Raw genomic sequence first — 14,066 nt, 5'->3', positions numbered from 1 at the left:
GTTTCGCCGGATCAGGGAGTACACCTTGGGCCGTATTCTGAAACGTTCGCCTAGGCGAAATTTCGCCTAGGCGAAATCAGCATGCGCGCTGATTGGCTGGTTGAGCAAATTGAATGACGTCGGGCTCAACCACCCAATCAGCTCATCCAATTTTGCTAAAACAGCCAATCGGCGCACGCCTGGAAGCGAAAAAAGAAATTTCGCCTAGGCGAACGTTTCAGAATACGGCCCCTTCTTTCGACACGACATGGCCGAGGATGACCAGCTGCCGGGTGGCGAAGCGACACTTCTTCAAGTTAAGCTGGAGGCCAGCATCGGCTACGCATTTGAGGACGCGTTCAAGTCGAAGTAAGTGGGAAGGAAAGTCCGGTGAAAAGACAACGATGTCGTCCAGGTAACACAGGCATATCTGCCATTTGAGGCCGCGCAAGATGTTGCCCATCATTCTTTCAAATGTGGCAGGCGTATTACACAGGCCAAATGACATCACGGTGAATTCAAATAAACCGTCGGGTGTGATGAAGGCCGTTTTTGGGCGGTCTGACTCAGCCACAGGCAAGTCTAAAGGATCGCAAGTCTAAAGATGAGAAGAATTCGGCTCCTTGGAGGCAGTCTAGCGCGTCGTGAATGCGAGGTAGTGGATAAACGTCCTTGCGGGTGATCTTATTGAGGCGCCTGTAGTCCACGCAAAAGCGAATTGTGTCATCTTTCTTTTTGACAAGCACTACAGGAGAAGCCCAGGGACCTTGCGAAGGTTGTATGACACCGCGTTGGAGTATGTCTCCAACGTGCTCAGCGATGACGTCACGCTCCGTGGCGGATACACGATACGGCCTCTGGCGTAAAGGCGCATAGTGGCCGGTGTCGATGTGATAGACAACAGTGGAAGTGCGACCTAAGCGAGATGGTTGGAGGTCGAATGAAGTGCGAAAGCGGTCAAGGAGATTGGTGATCTGGGCGTGCTGATTTGGAGTGAGGTTGGGATCAATACATCGGGAGAATGTTGGGTCACATGGCGGCGTCGGAGGAGAAACTTGAAGGGCCATAGCGTCAACCTGAGGAGAATCCGGGTCGTCAGGCACATCATAAAGGAAGCTTGGCTTGATTGCATCAGCATAACCAAGACACTCATCGTGTAGCAGTCTAGCAGTGCAAGGAAACAGGTTCGATACATAAAGTGCGCTGGAACCTTGTCGAATGGCAAGAAGGGCAAAAGGAAGCAAGAAGGGATGACGGCGAGCAACAAGTTTAGACGGCGTGAAAAGAACTGTGGAGTCGGAAAACCCAACGCAGGATACGGGCACAAGTGCGGCAGAGTATGGAGGAATGTCGGTGTCGGCGGTGACGAGCACACGACCGGAAGCGTCATCAGTATCTTCAAAAACGTTGGGGCCGAATGGCGACAGAGCGAGTTCAGCACGGGCACAATCTATAACGGCACTATGAGATGACAGAAGTCCCATCCTAAAATCATGGCATGGGAGCAGCGGGGCAGAATAGCGAACTCAACACGGTATAATCTGCCGCTTATGAACACGCACGGTACACTTTCCTAAGGGTTCAATCGGCGCCGCGCTTGCTGTGCGTAATGAAACAGCAGAATATGGCGTCGTGACTTTTCTTAGTTGAAGACGAAGCTGATTCGAAATCACTGATATTGCTGCTCCCGTGTCTACAAGCGCATGGACGGCAATGTCTTCTGCATAAACTCAAGGACGTTCGCCGGAAAAAAAAAATCACAGCATATCCACGGGGTGAATGATGATGAGTGGGCGAAGCTCCGGAGGGAATCATCGGATCTCCCGCTTAAGGGGACGCTAGCACAAACGCGTTAGAAACGTGCAGTACTCTCTAGTAAGGGGGAGTGGCCACAGCGTCTTACGCAGCCATTTACACATGCCGGAACGTGCACCGAGTTTGCCGACGCCATCACATGACTGCTTAGAGAGTATACCCCCCGTATACTCATGTGTGAACATGTGAATGTAGGATCAATCATCACTGATGGGGTAGCTCTGGCGTACCGGAACTGCTCAACACGGCTGATTATATAAGACATTGGGGGCCCCCATTAAAATAGAGCGTTCCGTTCGCCAGGGATGTCCACTGAGCCCGCTTTTGTTTGCCATTTATCTAGAAAGCTTTTGTTTGGCAATCATTCAGAACAGTAGCATAAGGGGCTTCAAACTTATGGAAGCTGAAGTGAAACTCTTAGCATATGCAGATGATGTAGCAGTGTGCTGTACAGTCGAAAGAAAGCATTACAGAAGTAACCACCATTGTTAAACATTTTGGAAACACAACAGGGAGCACAGCAAATTGGAGTAAGTGTCTGGGTTTTTGGCATGGTGAATGGCAGTCAACACCGGAAACATTCGCCAACATTAGATGGATTAAATCGCCAGCTAAATACTTGGGCGTACCACTCGAACATTACCGTCGTAATGAGGACTACTGGCTTGAAGAAGCTAAGCGAATCAAGGAAAAAACAACTAATTGGAAAGGCACTCATCTGTCAATGTTTGCGAAAGCCACTGTATGCAACTTGTTTTTAATAAGCAAGATATGGTACGTCATGCAAGTTTTATACTGTTCTCGTAGAAATGTGCAAAAAATCCACAGTTTTTGCTGTGTTCATTTGGGCATCAGAATGGGAGAGATGTAGCCGAATGAACTTGTTTAAGCGAGTCAAAAGACGGGGGCCTAGGCCTGTCACATCTTTTCGTTAAACAGCTAGTGAACAGGTTTACATTCTTTCGAGACGTGCGCGACCCCTTTCTGCGCACCATGTGTCAGTTGCGACTGAGCAAGCATCTGCCGGCTTATGTGGTAAGCAATTCAAGTATGCCTGGTTCTCTTCGAGGGTACCTAAGGGAAGTAGTTGACAGTGTCCGTTTTCTATCCGTACGTTTTTCTAATGATTACCTTTTTTCGGTGTCACGGAAGAAATTATACAGGGATACACTTGACATGATCATACCGGTCCCCATGTATAGAGCCATAAACAGTGGAGGACAGGGACATGACGTTTTAAAGCGTGTTAAAAAAATGCAGGTGCAGCCAGGTACAAAATCCTCTTTAAGTTACATACCGGGACTTTGCCAGTACGGGCCTTTTTAGAAGAAAAGGGTTTTTCTTTACCTTGGGGAGCAAACTGCCTTATATGTAAGCAACTGGAAACAATCGATCACGTTTTTTTTTGCATTGTTGGGAAGGGGTTTATTTTTGGGATGTTCTTCAAAGAACACTACAGAAAGAATTGCCCCTAAATTCATTAGGTATTAGATTTTTAACTGTAGAAAATGAGGACGGACTGCCTTTGGATCTCATTATGCTAATGGGCCTCCACTGTTTATGGCGGGCTCGAATGGCAGGTTTTTATTGTGAGCCTGGCCGAAGGCCTGCGCGACAACTTTTCCGGGAGGATGTTTCCAAGTTCATCGATGTAATTAAAGATCAGGAATGCCCCCGGATTGGCTGACGAGGATTGAGCCCCTCGCAACTTTAAAAGAATTTTAAACCTGACATGACATGGCAGCCAAAATATGGCTGACCGCACAACATGGATGCATGCAACTGTGAAAGTATGTGTATATGTATGATTATGTATTTAGTTTTTTTGGCAAGAACTGTTGAAATTGGTGTCCACAAAGTGAAAGTTCCGGCAATAAAGAAAAAAAAAGTTTGTGGCGCAATGGGTTAAACGCTCGGCGATCTATCGTCGCGGACCGAGAGGTCGTGGGTTCGATTTCCAAATTTTGCATGTTTGTGGAACTTTTTCTTCTGGTTTCTTTCTTTGTATTATGTTCTATGACGTATTTCCGTGACGGAAATACGTCAGTGAAGTCTTGGTGGACCCCGGCATAAAACACTTTCGTGTTAAAAAAAAAAGGTGGAGTGGTGAAGAGAATCGAAACATCTCCGTTCAGAAAACTATCGATCCCCAGTTCGAAATCCAGGCTGCGCAGCATAGAGCGCCGCTCTTAGGCGCCCGTTCCTGGGTTGAGCGTCGGCGTCCCTCGACGTAACCGCACGAACGCGTTCGCACCACTGCTCGCGCGTTCGTCGTTGTCTTCTTCCACTGCAGGCTCCGATGCCGCTTATGATGCCAGTGCTTCCAGTGCCGTAAGCCCCTCCCTCTGCGAAGGCGCCGACGGCACTGCCAGTCGGTGCGGTGATTTCGGTCTCAAATTCTTCACCGCAATATATCGCGAAGTGAAAACACGTATTGACCCTTTCGCGGAGCAATTTGTTTTAGATAAACAAGATGGCGCTCACGGCGGCGCGCCATACCTCTCCTCAGCGACCGCGCACGAATACGAAACCACTACCGCTTCTACCTTGCTACTGTGATCAGCTGTCGGAAATGTAACTGAGTTTTTGTTAACACACTGTGCTCCAATCATGCTAGATTGAATCATGTGGATTGAAGACGTGTGCAGTAGTTAGCTGCAAAATAGTGACTGGCATGTTAAGGAATAGAATGACTCTGTGTGGCGAAGCTCGCGGACCGCTGCTGGAACTCTCCGAACGTGTTACCGGCACTTCGTGATGTACGGCTTTCCTCGAGGATACAGAAATTTGCTCGTCCGCTAGCGTTGTATCGCTAACCTTCAAAGAAAGGGCTTCATCCCCAGAACGTCGGCAAGAGTGAGTACCACTCGTTAAACAATGACAAAGGGAGTAGCGCCGCTTCCTGTCATAGTAAGTTTCGCGCACGTTATCTATACACATCTGTCCCAAATGACAGTGAATGGGCGCACACTTGAATATATGCGCCTGTATACGCACAATAAATGACGGACTACACCTATGGCGCACGAATGGTCGAAGCTGAATGTTTCGTGACGGTCCACAAAAGTAAGCGAGTTACTCGCTGTAATATATATTTGCTACAAGGTATTACAATGTACAAAACAGCTACGTTTCAAGCCTTGTGCGCAGCAAGAACAAATCTATCGGAACTGAGCACACCCGCGAGCGATTAGGCAGAAAATAATCAGATAGTGGCCGCACTGAGGAACTCCACTGAGTCAGAAACTGACAAGCCCCTGCTTCAAAATATTTGACGAATAAAGAACAAAGAGCAAAACACACTAATCCTGACTGAATTCGTAATCGGAAAGCTTGGATAGCTTGGAATACATATTTAGCCCCGCTTTTAGAACAAGCACCATATACGCTGCTTGCGCCGTTTGGACATAGCTTAATCAGCTCAGAAAGCGCTTTTACATGTATCTGAAGCTGTGATCGAAGCTTCGTGTCGTCCACCTAGTCACCGTCTACTATATCTCCGAAAACAGAGGTTTTCTAAGCCGCGCCGGCGTCATCCACTTCCATTGTAAACAAGGAGGCAACGGGGACAGTTGAGGCAAGCAATGGACGCGTCACCACGTGATCAAACATGGCAGCGCCCACGGATCGCCGCGAAAAGGGTAAATACAGCTGCGCTCAAATTTCGCATTAGGGAGTATCGTAATCGTCGGACATTTTTGTTTTCTTGTTTATTTCTTTTTCTTTCTTGTTTTATTTCGCTTTTTCATAAACGTCTCGGAAAACACTCCGAGATTACTTCGGACGACCTCAGAAAGATTAGGGTACTGAGTGAGCAAAAGGTATCGCTGCAAGAATTAAACGTAGTGTGCATTTTGGCAAACACACAGTGGGGTGAAAGGTGCAATCCAAAAAACCACCCTTCACACGGGTGTATTAATTCGCCTGAACACACTTTCCTTTGGGTGTAAGGGGGTGAGTTATAGACACGAGAAAACACACGTAAGGCTGCAATTTTCCTTAGTGTGTAGTTTTTTTTTTTTTATCGTTCGCGAAATGACAAAGTAAGGGCTTTACAACTATTACTTTATAAAAGTTCCCAACTACCGATAGCCGCGTTCTGGAACGTTGATATTAGCAGTGGTGTAGTCTGCCAACCACGGAACAAGCAAGGTCGATTCACATAGGTCGCGAAGCTTCGGGCGAAAAGCGGTTCAGAATGAATTGTCACCCTACATCAGCAAGGGTGGTTATGGGAGCAGCGATTGAAGCGCGACTATGTTTGGAGGGAACAAACATTGGGAAAGACAAAAGCGTTTTATAAATAAAGACAGACACAGTTAGATTCATTCAACGAAAATACAATTCCTAATCAATTTTATATACGCATGGCGAAAAAAGAACAACTCTATTTTACTTGATCATTATCAATAAATACCTTTTTTTCAGCGCCTACCGTAAGAGCACCCACCGATAGCGGCGGGCGTTCACCGCCGCTATCACTTGCAATGCAATGCAGCTCTTGAAGTGTGCAGAAAGGCGCGCTCGTAAGTTAACCTGTTATAATACGCCCCCCTCACATGCGTCACAATTTGGTGACGCAGGTAGTCTCCTTGTTTCTTAACCTGTGTAGTCAAAAGCAGTAAGTTGCGACTGCCAGATAATTGTTTAATCTAGTGTTTTCGTGCGACAGCGCTGGCCGACGGGCTTGGCGTCCGACGAAAGTGTGTTCTGTGCAGGGATGCGATTTCGACACCCGTACGGCTGACCTTTTCCTGCATCGCTTTCCGCGCTGAAAGCTCGCAACGCCCATCAAGTCGTATGGCGGGCATTTGAATATACAGCTGTAATAGCAGGCCTCCGAAAACAAATTTCGCACATTTGCGAACAAAATGACGTCACTTCTGTTTTTAACGGATATGACGTCACATTATTTTTTCCGCCGGAAGTGTTCCCTCCTCACACAGATGGCGCTAAGCCTCATGGACCGCCGATGAACCGCCATGTTTTGAACGTATGGGCTTCTATGGAAGCTTCGCTACCAGGTATATCTACCTTGGAACAAGTCTGAAGGTTTGTATTCTACTGCTGTCACGAGACCAAGTAACGTTATTCCATGACCGTCAGAGAGCTGGTCCCGTCACTTGAAGAATTGACAGCGGATGCAGTATCGACGGCGTGAAAAGCCTCCGTGCTTCCTGGCTTGATCCCTCAAGGGTAATTGCTGCTGATTGCAGAACTCCGCGGCTCGCTTGTTGATATAGTAATTGGCGGAAATGAGAGAAGCCGCTGGCGATGACTTATTTGATACCGCATATATACCGTATTTGTACGGCATAGGTAGCCGTACAAGGTATATAGAAGTTTTGACGAAGAGAAAGAAGATTAGGGAAATGTATACAAAATGCTGCAATGAAAAGCATGTATCGCATACCTGATAAACTTAAGCCCGCTAGGTGAATATATTTCTCACCGCCCAGTTTCAAAGGGGATGTCAATAAATCATCGGCATCATCATCATTCATGATTAAGCCGGGGTGTCGAACCGAATTCGAACCCGAACCTATCCGAACCGTAGCGTTGGTAGGAACTGAACCCGAACCGATATTTTTGGAACGTTCCTGAACCAAAACCAAACCTAAACCTAAAAAAATAATGATAGTGACCGGCTCGGCACGAAATGGTTAAAGCATATAAGGCTACAACGGGTGCTCAATATTTGTACGATTGTTCGAATAAACTATTTCAATCGGCGCACCTTGCTAGCAGATTCTTACGACTCACGAGTTGCGTTGTGTGCCAGAATGGGGACAGACGATGGGTACGTCATGGTAAGTATATACGGCCACCTTGGCAGAGAGACACTTGCACTTCTGAAGTCCGCCATGCGAGTTGTATACCGCACCCGAAAAGTTATTTCAAGGGGCTCCCCGGAATCAACATTTCTGATAACCTCCCAATTCAGCCGTTAGGTCAACTTGTTACTAAATCATAGATAAACACGGAGAGCGGAAAAGACGATGTCCTTGAGGAGGGATATCAAAAACTTCTGCTGCATGACTTAGAGTATTCATAACACTGCTGTGGCTAATTAATGCCGTCACCTTGAGCGAGTGGTAACCGTGGCTGCATAAACGGCACACGAAATCTGCTTTTGCTAAGTGCCATGGTTCAACGCACGTTTGGTGCTTAGTCAAGCACAGTGTACAATCTTCGTACAGTTGTAAAATTATTCGTGGGGCACATGTGCGCGCTTTAGACTGATTTGTCCGCTCTTCGTCAGCTCGTGCAAATGCGTAAGAAATATCGACGTATAGTTCAGCACAAGCAGTCCTTGTTCAGAGTTCAGAAGCATCAATGTCCTTGCCTGCTTCTAAAAAAGCAGCAAACTGAGCGAACTGCCAAATGCTGGCTTCTTTCTTTGCTACAGACTAGAACTCTGAAGGCGTAATTTATGTTATACAGTGTGAATTCGCACTGTCTTCGACGCCATAAATCACATGCCAGAGTGCGCTCACCACCAGTGCTGTAGTAAAAACCTGAAGCAAAAAAAATGAAAATTAACTGACTCTGCTGCTGTCAAATAACGAGTGAGGAACCTACGCAGACCTTATACGTTGACACATGGATTCTAAAAACCCTCTGTCTTTCAATATGTACATGAAAATTCCGCCGTATCTGTACTTCGAGGACCACTGCGTTATCCGCTCTCTGTCCACAGCCAATAAACCTCTTCACAATTCGTAAATTTCTGCCTCCCCTTGGTGAAACTTGTGCATGCGCCATGTGCACAAGTCGATAGTACTATGCAGCATACCGCCATGGATAAAACCACGGTGGAAGACTATTCTTACACCGTGGATAAAACCCACTGCGCAGAACCGGTTTGCGAACCGTTCAGTGTTGCGAACGGGCTCACGAATGATTATACATTTTTATTTCTCCGAGCCGGAACTGAACCGGAACAAAATCGGAGCGTGTTGAACCCGAACCCTAACAGGGAGTTTTTCTGTCTAACACCCTGGGTTAACTCTCGAGGCACGTGTGTAATCACAGTTAGCTGATGGAAACAAGCCTCCTTTCAGTTTCCAAAAAAAAAAAAAAAAAAAAAAAAAAAAAGCACGTCATATCTCCCTTTCCAGCACTTCTGGCGTCCTTAAAGCAAGCGTACGTCGCTTCGCATTTCTCGAAAAATCCGAAGAATCAAGCCCATCTAAATTGTGTGATTCAACTTGAATGCTATCTCAATAAACGACAGAGCTCGAGACACGTTATACGAGGAACAGCATGCTTGATTTGAGGAATTAAAGTGAGCGCCAACCTTCGTAGCCGCAACTGTGTGGCACCAAGATTTCGGCAAAACAACTAAGATTTAGCTGCGGTCCTTTATCCAAACGCACGTGAAAATAAAATAAATAAATGATCTCGTAATGCAACTACCGAACGGACCTAACTGACATTTGTTGCGTTTAGAAGAAAAGCTCGAATTCTTGAGGCTGATGTTCGTAGAAAATTGACTTACAAGTCAAGAGTTACATGCCGTATTATACTGGTTGCGTGTACTTGTCACATGATTTACTTAATTTTTTTAGAAGTTCTTTTCACCAAATATTCGTACTGTTTATAAGGCTAATTAAGTTAAAACAGGTACAGCCTCTTGGCTTTAAACTTAATTTCGTGCGCTGTTTATAAAGATGTAATATCCCTTTTCGTCGCAGAGTTACGAACCTGGTCACTACAATTTTTTTTTATATATTTGGAGATTTTCGGCAATTTTAATAAATTGTTTGAAGGAGTAAATCAAAATTCCCCCAACTATCGGCGATTAAAATTTTACCTTTTCTTTTAAGCGCATCAAATTTCCCCTAACTCCGCAAAGCGGATGAAATGATGTGGAAGAAGGGAGGGGGGCATTGACGCTTCGATGATGTTAGGCAACAACCTTGTCGGACGATTTACTAGCCTAAGAAAACGAACCCTAGAAACACCAGTCCGCCTACTTGGATTAGATTTAACTGTTCCAAATGTCCCTATCTTTGGGTGATTCTTCACTTGGGCACAGCGACGGGAAGGCTGGCGCTAGCCTTCCAAGACTTTCTTTTAGGTTCCATGAGATTTAACTCTGAATACAAAATGTTTAAGCCTCCTTTTCTTTGAACCAATATAATCTGAAATGCTTTATTTTATGGTTATGGTGAAATTTTCACAATTACAAAATCACGCAGGTTTTAATCTCTGATCTTTCGATTCTAACTTAGGCCAGTATAAAATTGTGCACTCTATTGGACATTTTATTTCGACCTACTGGTTCTTGGCCAATCCCCCGAACGTGCCAGTCAGGACCGTAGCCAGGAATTTTTTGGGGGTTGGCCCACTTGCTTGAAGGCCTTGACTACTTGAGGAAAGCACCTATTTTTCAGTAACCATTTTCGGTAAAGGTAAAAATTTCGAGGGGGGGGGGGGGGGGTAGGGGCGGCCCCTAGGGCCCCTCCCCCCTGGCTACCGGCCTGGCGCCAGTGTATCCCAATGATCTACATCTACACCTACAACCCCAGCACCAACAGTAGCAACAACTTTGGTCCATCGCAATATGGCGGCCTTGCATGCAAAGTTACAAAGACTAAGCAAAGTCATAACAGTCTGCGGTACTGAAGCCCCTTTTCGGTGTTCATATATTTTTAGCATTTACCACCGCTGTCAGCACAAGCGGGCACTATTTTTTTCGCGGAATGGGACACGAGCTCCCAGCCAGTGGAAAAGACAAAGACGCATCGAATGCGTGCGGCGGTCAAGCGGTTCGTGCACGCGTAGCACAAGCCGAGAATTTCCAGCACCGACGGGGCCCAACGAACCGGTGGACATGGCGGGGGTAGAGTCGAACCGCTACGTGAGCCGCTCTTGCCAAACTGGCGGTGTCACTGGCTTCCAGTACAACGGCTCTGGCGACGGCATCACGGACGAGCTGGTCGAGTGCTGCCAGAAACTACTCCAGGTTCCGACCGACCCTCGCAACATCTACAGCGGGCCCGAAGAGGCGCCCGTGCGCCTGGGACGGCGTCGCAACGGTGCCTCGGACGCCGACGCCAGCGCACCTGCAGGTGGGAGCAGGAGGTTCAGGCTCATCGGCTTCCTGAGCCGTTTGCACAAGCCGAAGCAGCCGGCGGAGAAGACTCGGCCAAGGTGGGTTGATCGTGTTGGTGAAGAGAGTGGTAGGGCCTCGCAGTTTAACCGCGCACAAATCAAGAATAAAAAGAAAAGCAGACGTATTTAACTCCACTCGACTGACTTCAATGCGATAGAAGTACGAGATCCTTAAACCCTTTTGAGGACACACATATCGGGCACTAGTATCAGGATCAACCCACTTCCGAGATAGGCCCGCTTCAGCCGCTTCCGAGATAGGCCCGCTTCAGAAACTATGCAAGGTACAACACCTGCGGCCCAGTTCTCAATATGTGTAATGCAACCGCATTGAAAATGTCAAATTTTAGTCGCTTCGGCAAGCGTTTCAACATGCCAGCCCAACCTAGCTTTGACAGTAGAATGATGGTCTAACCAAGCGCAGATTTTTTTTTTTTTTTTTTCAGTAGCAGATGCTACTTGTTTACGGTCGGACTATAAGCATCACAGCGGAGGTTTAATACATGTGTATAAGTACTCGAAGAAACATCCAGCAATCGAGGGTGTACGTCAGAGCCGCGCTAAACACTATAAGCATGAGTATGCAGCATGTTGCAACTCCTGCGCATCTTCGACTGTGGAAATCTGGAGTCGAATCGCGTGAAAAATTGCGGGCGCGCGCTCGCGATTCACAGCTGCGTGGTGGGCGGAGGCGGCCGGGTAGGGCGTCGTAAACATGTAGCAACGGTGCATGAAGCAAAGCAGCGCCGGTCGATGTGTGCTCCTGGGGACAACCTATAATGCAGAAGGGGCATACGTCCCAGGAGTAGCTGGAAGCCACGAGTGCAGGGTGGTGAGGGTTGATAGCAGGCCCGTAGCCAGGAATTTTTTTCGTGGGGGGTCCACTTGCTGAAGGCCTAGACTATTCGAGGAAAGCACCCATTTTCCAGTAATTATTTTCGGTAAAAATTGTGACTTTTTAAATGCTATTTTATTAATAATTTTATATTTTTAGTTTTGAGATTAATCTTCCTAATAGTATGTTTTTACGGACGATTCGTCTCAATATATTTAATTAATAAAAATAAAACAGCGTTACTCGGAGTCTAAAATAAAAAGAAGAAGAGTGGAAATATTCGTTTTATTGATGCACACTGTCGGGTGCGGCAGTGGCGCAGTTAACCCCCCCCCCCCCTTTTTTTTTTTTTTTTTTTTGCAAACCCTTTTCTTTCCTTGCGCCTTTGAGTACTGCTACTAAGATGTAAGACGCGCAATCGTCTGCACAATCGCAAACTTGCGCAAAAAGCTCCATTTTTGACAATCTCCCGTGAAGAAATTCAAATTAGTGCTGTTTAGATGGTATCGGCAAACTAAGGCAAACTGTGTTGAGCGCATAAGTGTAGTGTAATGTGTAGAACTGTAAGTGTAGACCTAAGTGTAGAGCACATAAGTGTAGAGCACAATCGCCCGATTTTGCAGCAGGTAGCTTGTGGTTGGTGGCGCTCGTACCTTTATACTCCGCTGTGCAATAGCTTCCATCGGCACTTGCAGCGAGAGCGCCAGCAAAGTGAGAGCCGCACATTAGTGTTGGACCGCACTGCACGTGCGCGCAGGTGGTCCGCTCGCGCACGGCAGCGCTTCCACAAGCTGGCGTCGTGGATGCACGCACTGCGACTGGCGCTGCGCATCCCGGGTGAGACACCGGCGCCAAGGAGGACTACCACAGCCCGGCAGCGGCCGAGGGCGAGCACTCGGCGTTCGTGGAGGTCGCCGCCAGCGAAGAGGACGACACAGAGTCCTGGCCGCCAGACTGTTTTCAGGACATCCCTCTGTGATGGGTGCCTGGCTCGCTCCAAGGCCGCCATAACGACACAGGGCAGGGTCGGGCACTGTCAACTGTGCCTGTTTTCCTCGAAACTTCACTCGTTTTACATTGCAAGTCAGCTTGGTGGCCATAGACTGACCTTCCTGATGCACCGGCTTCAGGGTTAAACACGTGCTTTCATCGCCTCGCACAGGACTTTGTGCTCTTTAGGCGAGCCATATTGTCTTCGCTTGACAGACTCGCCAGTCGACGTTGCGCCAGCTGGACTTGCAGAGCTCCTGCGCTCTCCTTGTTGTCGCGCATTTTTTTTCCTTCTCTTTAAAGAACATTGACCAAAAGCAATGTTTTCTAACTAGTCCAAATAAAGCGCTTAATCTAAGAACCCAGCCCCAAAAAACCAGCCCAATGCACAATGTACCCCAGGAAAGTGCCGTCCACTTTAGCAACTTGTGGAGAGTTAGCCTAGCCGCGATGTGTTCGGGAAAGAGCGGTGGTAGCGCTGATGCCCTGCGACGTTGATTGAACATACGTTTTGGTGTTGCACGCCTGTTTCCATTATAAAACAGGCGGAAAAGTACAAGTGCCTGTGGTATGTACACCGTCAGACAAGCAGGATAGGTCATAGTCATTTTTCCTGCAAACAATAAGTCGCATTCTACATTAATTAGACCATCAGAGCCGGAGGTGCAGTGCCACAGATGCAACTCTGCCACCGCAGTGATCCAGCCATAGAGTAGGTATAACTTAGTTATACTAACTCTATGGATCTGGCACCATGGGCACAAGGTTGCCAAGCACATCCAAGAGAAGTCGTAATGTATACACGTTGACTTTATCCATAGAAGCCTACAAATCTGTCGCGTCTATATATAAATGATTGCAAAATCTCTTCACAGCACAAGACACGGAAAGACTCTTGCGGAGCGGCATACAGGGAAAACACAACTATTTATATGTTGTCGTTTGCTTAAAAAGCAACGTGGATGCCATCAAGAGACTGCGTACCATCCACCATGTCCATTATATACATTCACGCGCATTTTCCGTACACAGATGATTCCGGAGGTCAGATCTTCGCCACCACAAACTGCTTGTGCACAGTGGCTGCCGACCAATCATGCAAGCGGCTGGACTCCACATCAAGTTCACATTTTATAACGAAACCTGCTGAAGGTGCCAGCTTCAAACCTTTGTATGCTCATACCATGTCTTAAGCACCAACACTTTCTTGATAAGCCACTGAAAGCAGCCTTTATGATAGCAGCAATTTGTGGTGGCTCACATTAACCAAATAGCATCTGTAGCCACAAAAATGGAGCCGCAGTTTTTACATTTTTCGCAATACCAC

The 14,066-nt window shown here is 47.1% G+C and overlaps 1 protein-coding gene across 1 annotated transcript; it reads left to right on the top strand.

Moving 5' to 3' along the window:
- The first annotated feature begins 10,604 nt into the window (after window positions 1-10,604).
- Window positions 10,605-12,885, top strand: LOC125946116 (uncharacterized). Its single transcript, XM_049668600.1, has 2 exons — window positions 10,605-10,953; window positions 12,507-12,885. Exons 1-2 carry the CDS (start codon window positions 10,634-10,636, stop codon window positions 12,883-12,885), a joined length of 699 nt encoding a protein of 232 aa, XP_049524557.1. The 5' UTR covers window positions 10,605-10,633.
- The last annotated feature ends 1,181 nt before the right edge of the window (window positions 12,886-14,066 follow it).

This window comes from Dermacentor silvarum, chromosome 6 (assembly GCF_013339745.2).
Source record: "Dermacentor silvarum isolate Dsil-2018 chromosome 6, BIME_Dsil_1.4, whole genome shotgun sequence".
Lineage (NCBI taxonomy): Eukaryota > Metazoa > Arthropoda > Arachnida > Ixodida > Ixodidae > Dermacentor > Dermacentor silvarum.
This window is presented reverse-complemented; position numbering and strand designations above follow the sequence as displayed.

What these genes read in the sequence shown, in the direction of transcription:
- LOC125946116 (XM_049668600.1), top strand. Translation starts at nt 10,634, where the DNA reads ATGGCGGGGGTAGAGTCGAACCGCTACGTGAGCCGCTCTTGCCAAACT. An exon ending in GCGGAGAAGACTCGGCCAAG is followed by an intron (nt 10,954 to 12,506) that starts GTGGGTTGATCG and finishes ACGTGCGCGCAG; the next exon opens with GTGGTCCGCTCGCGCACGGC.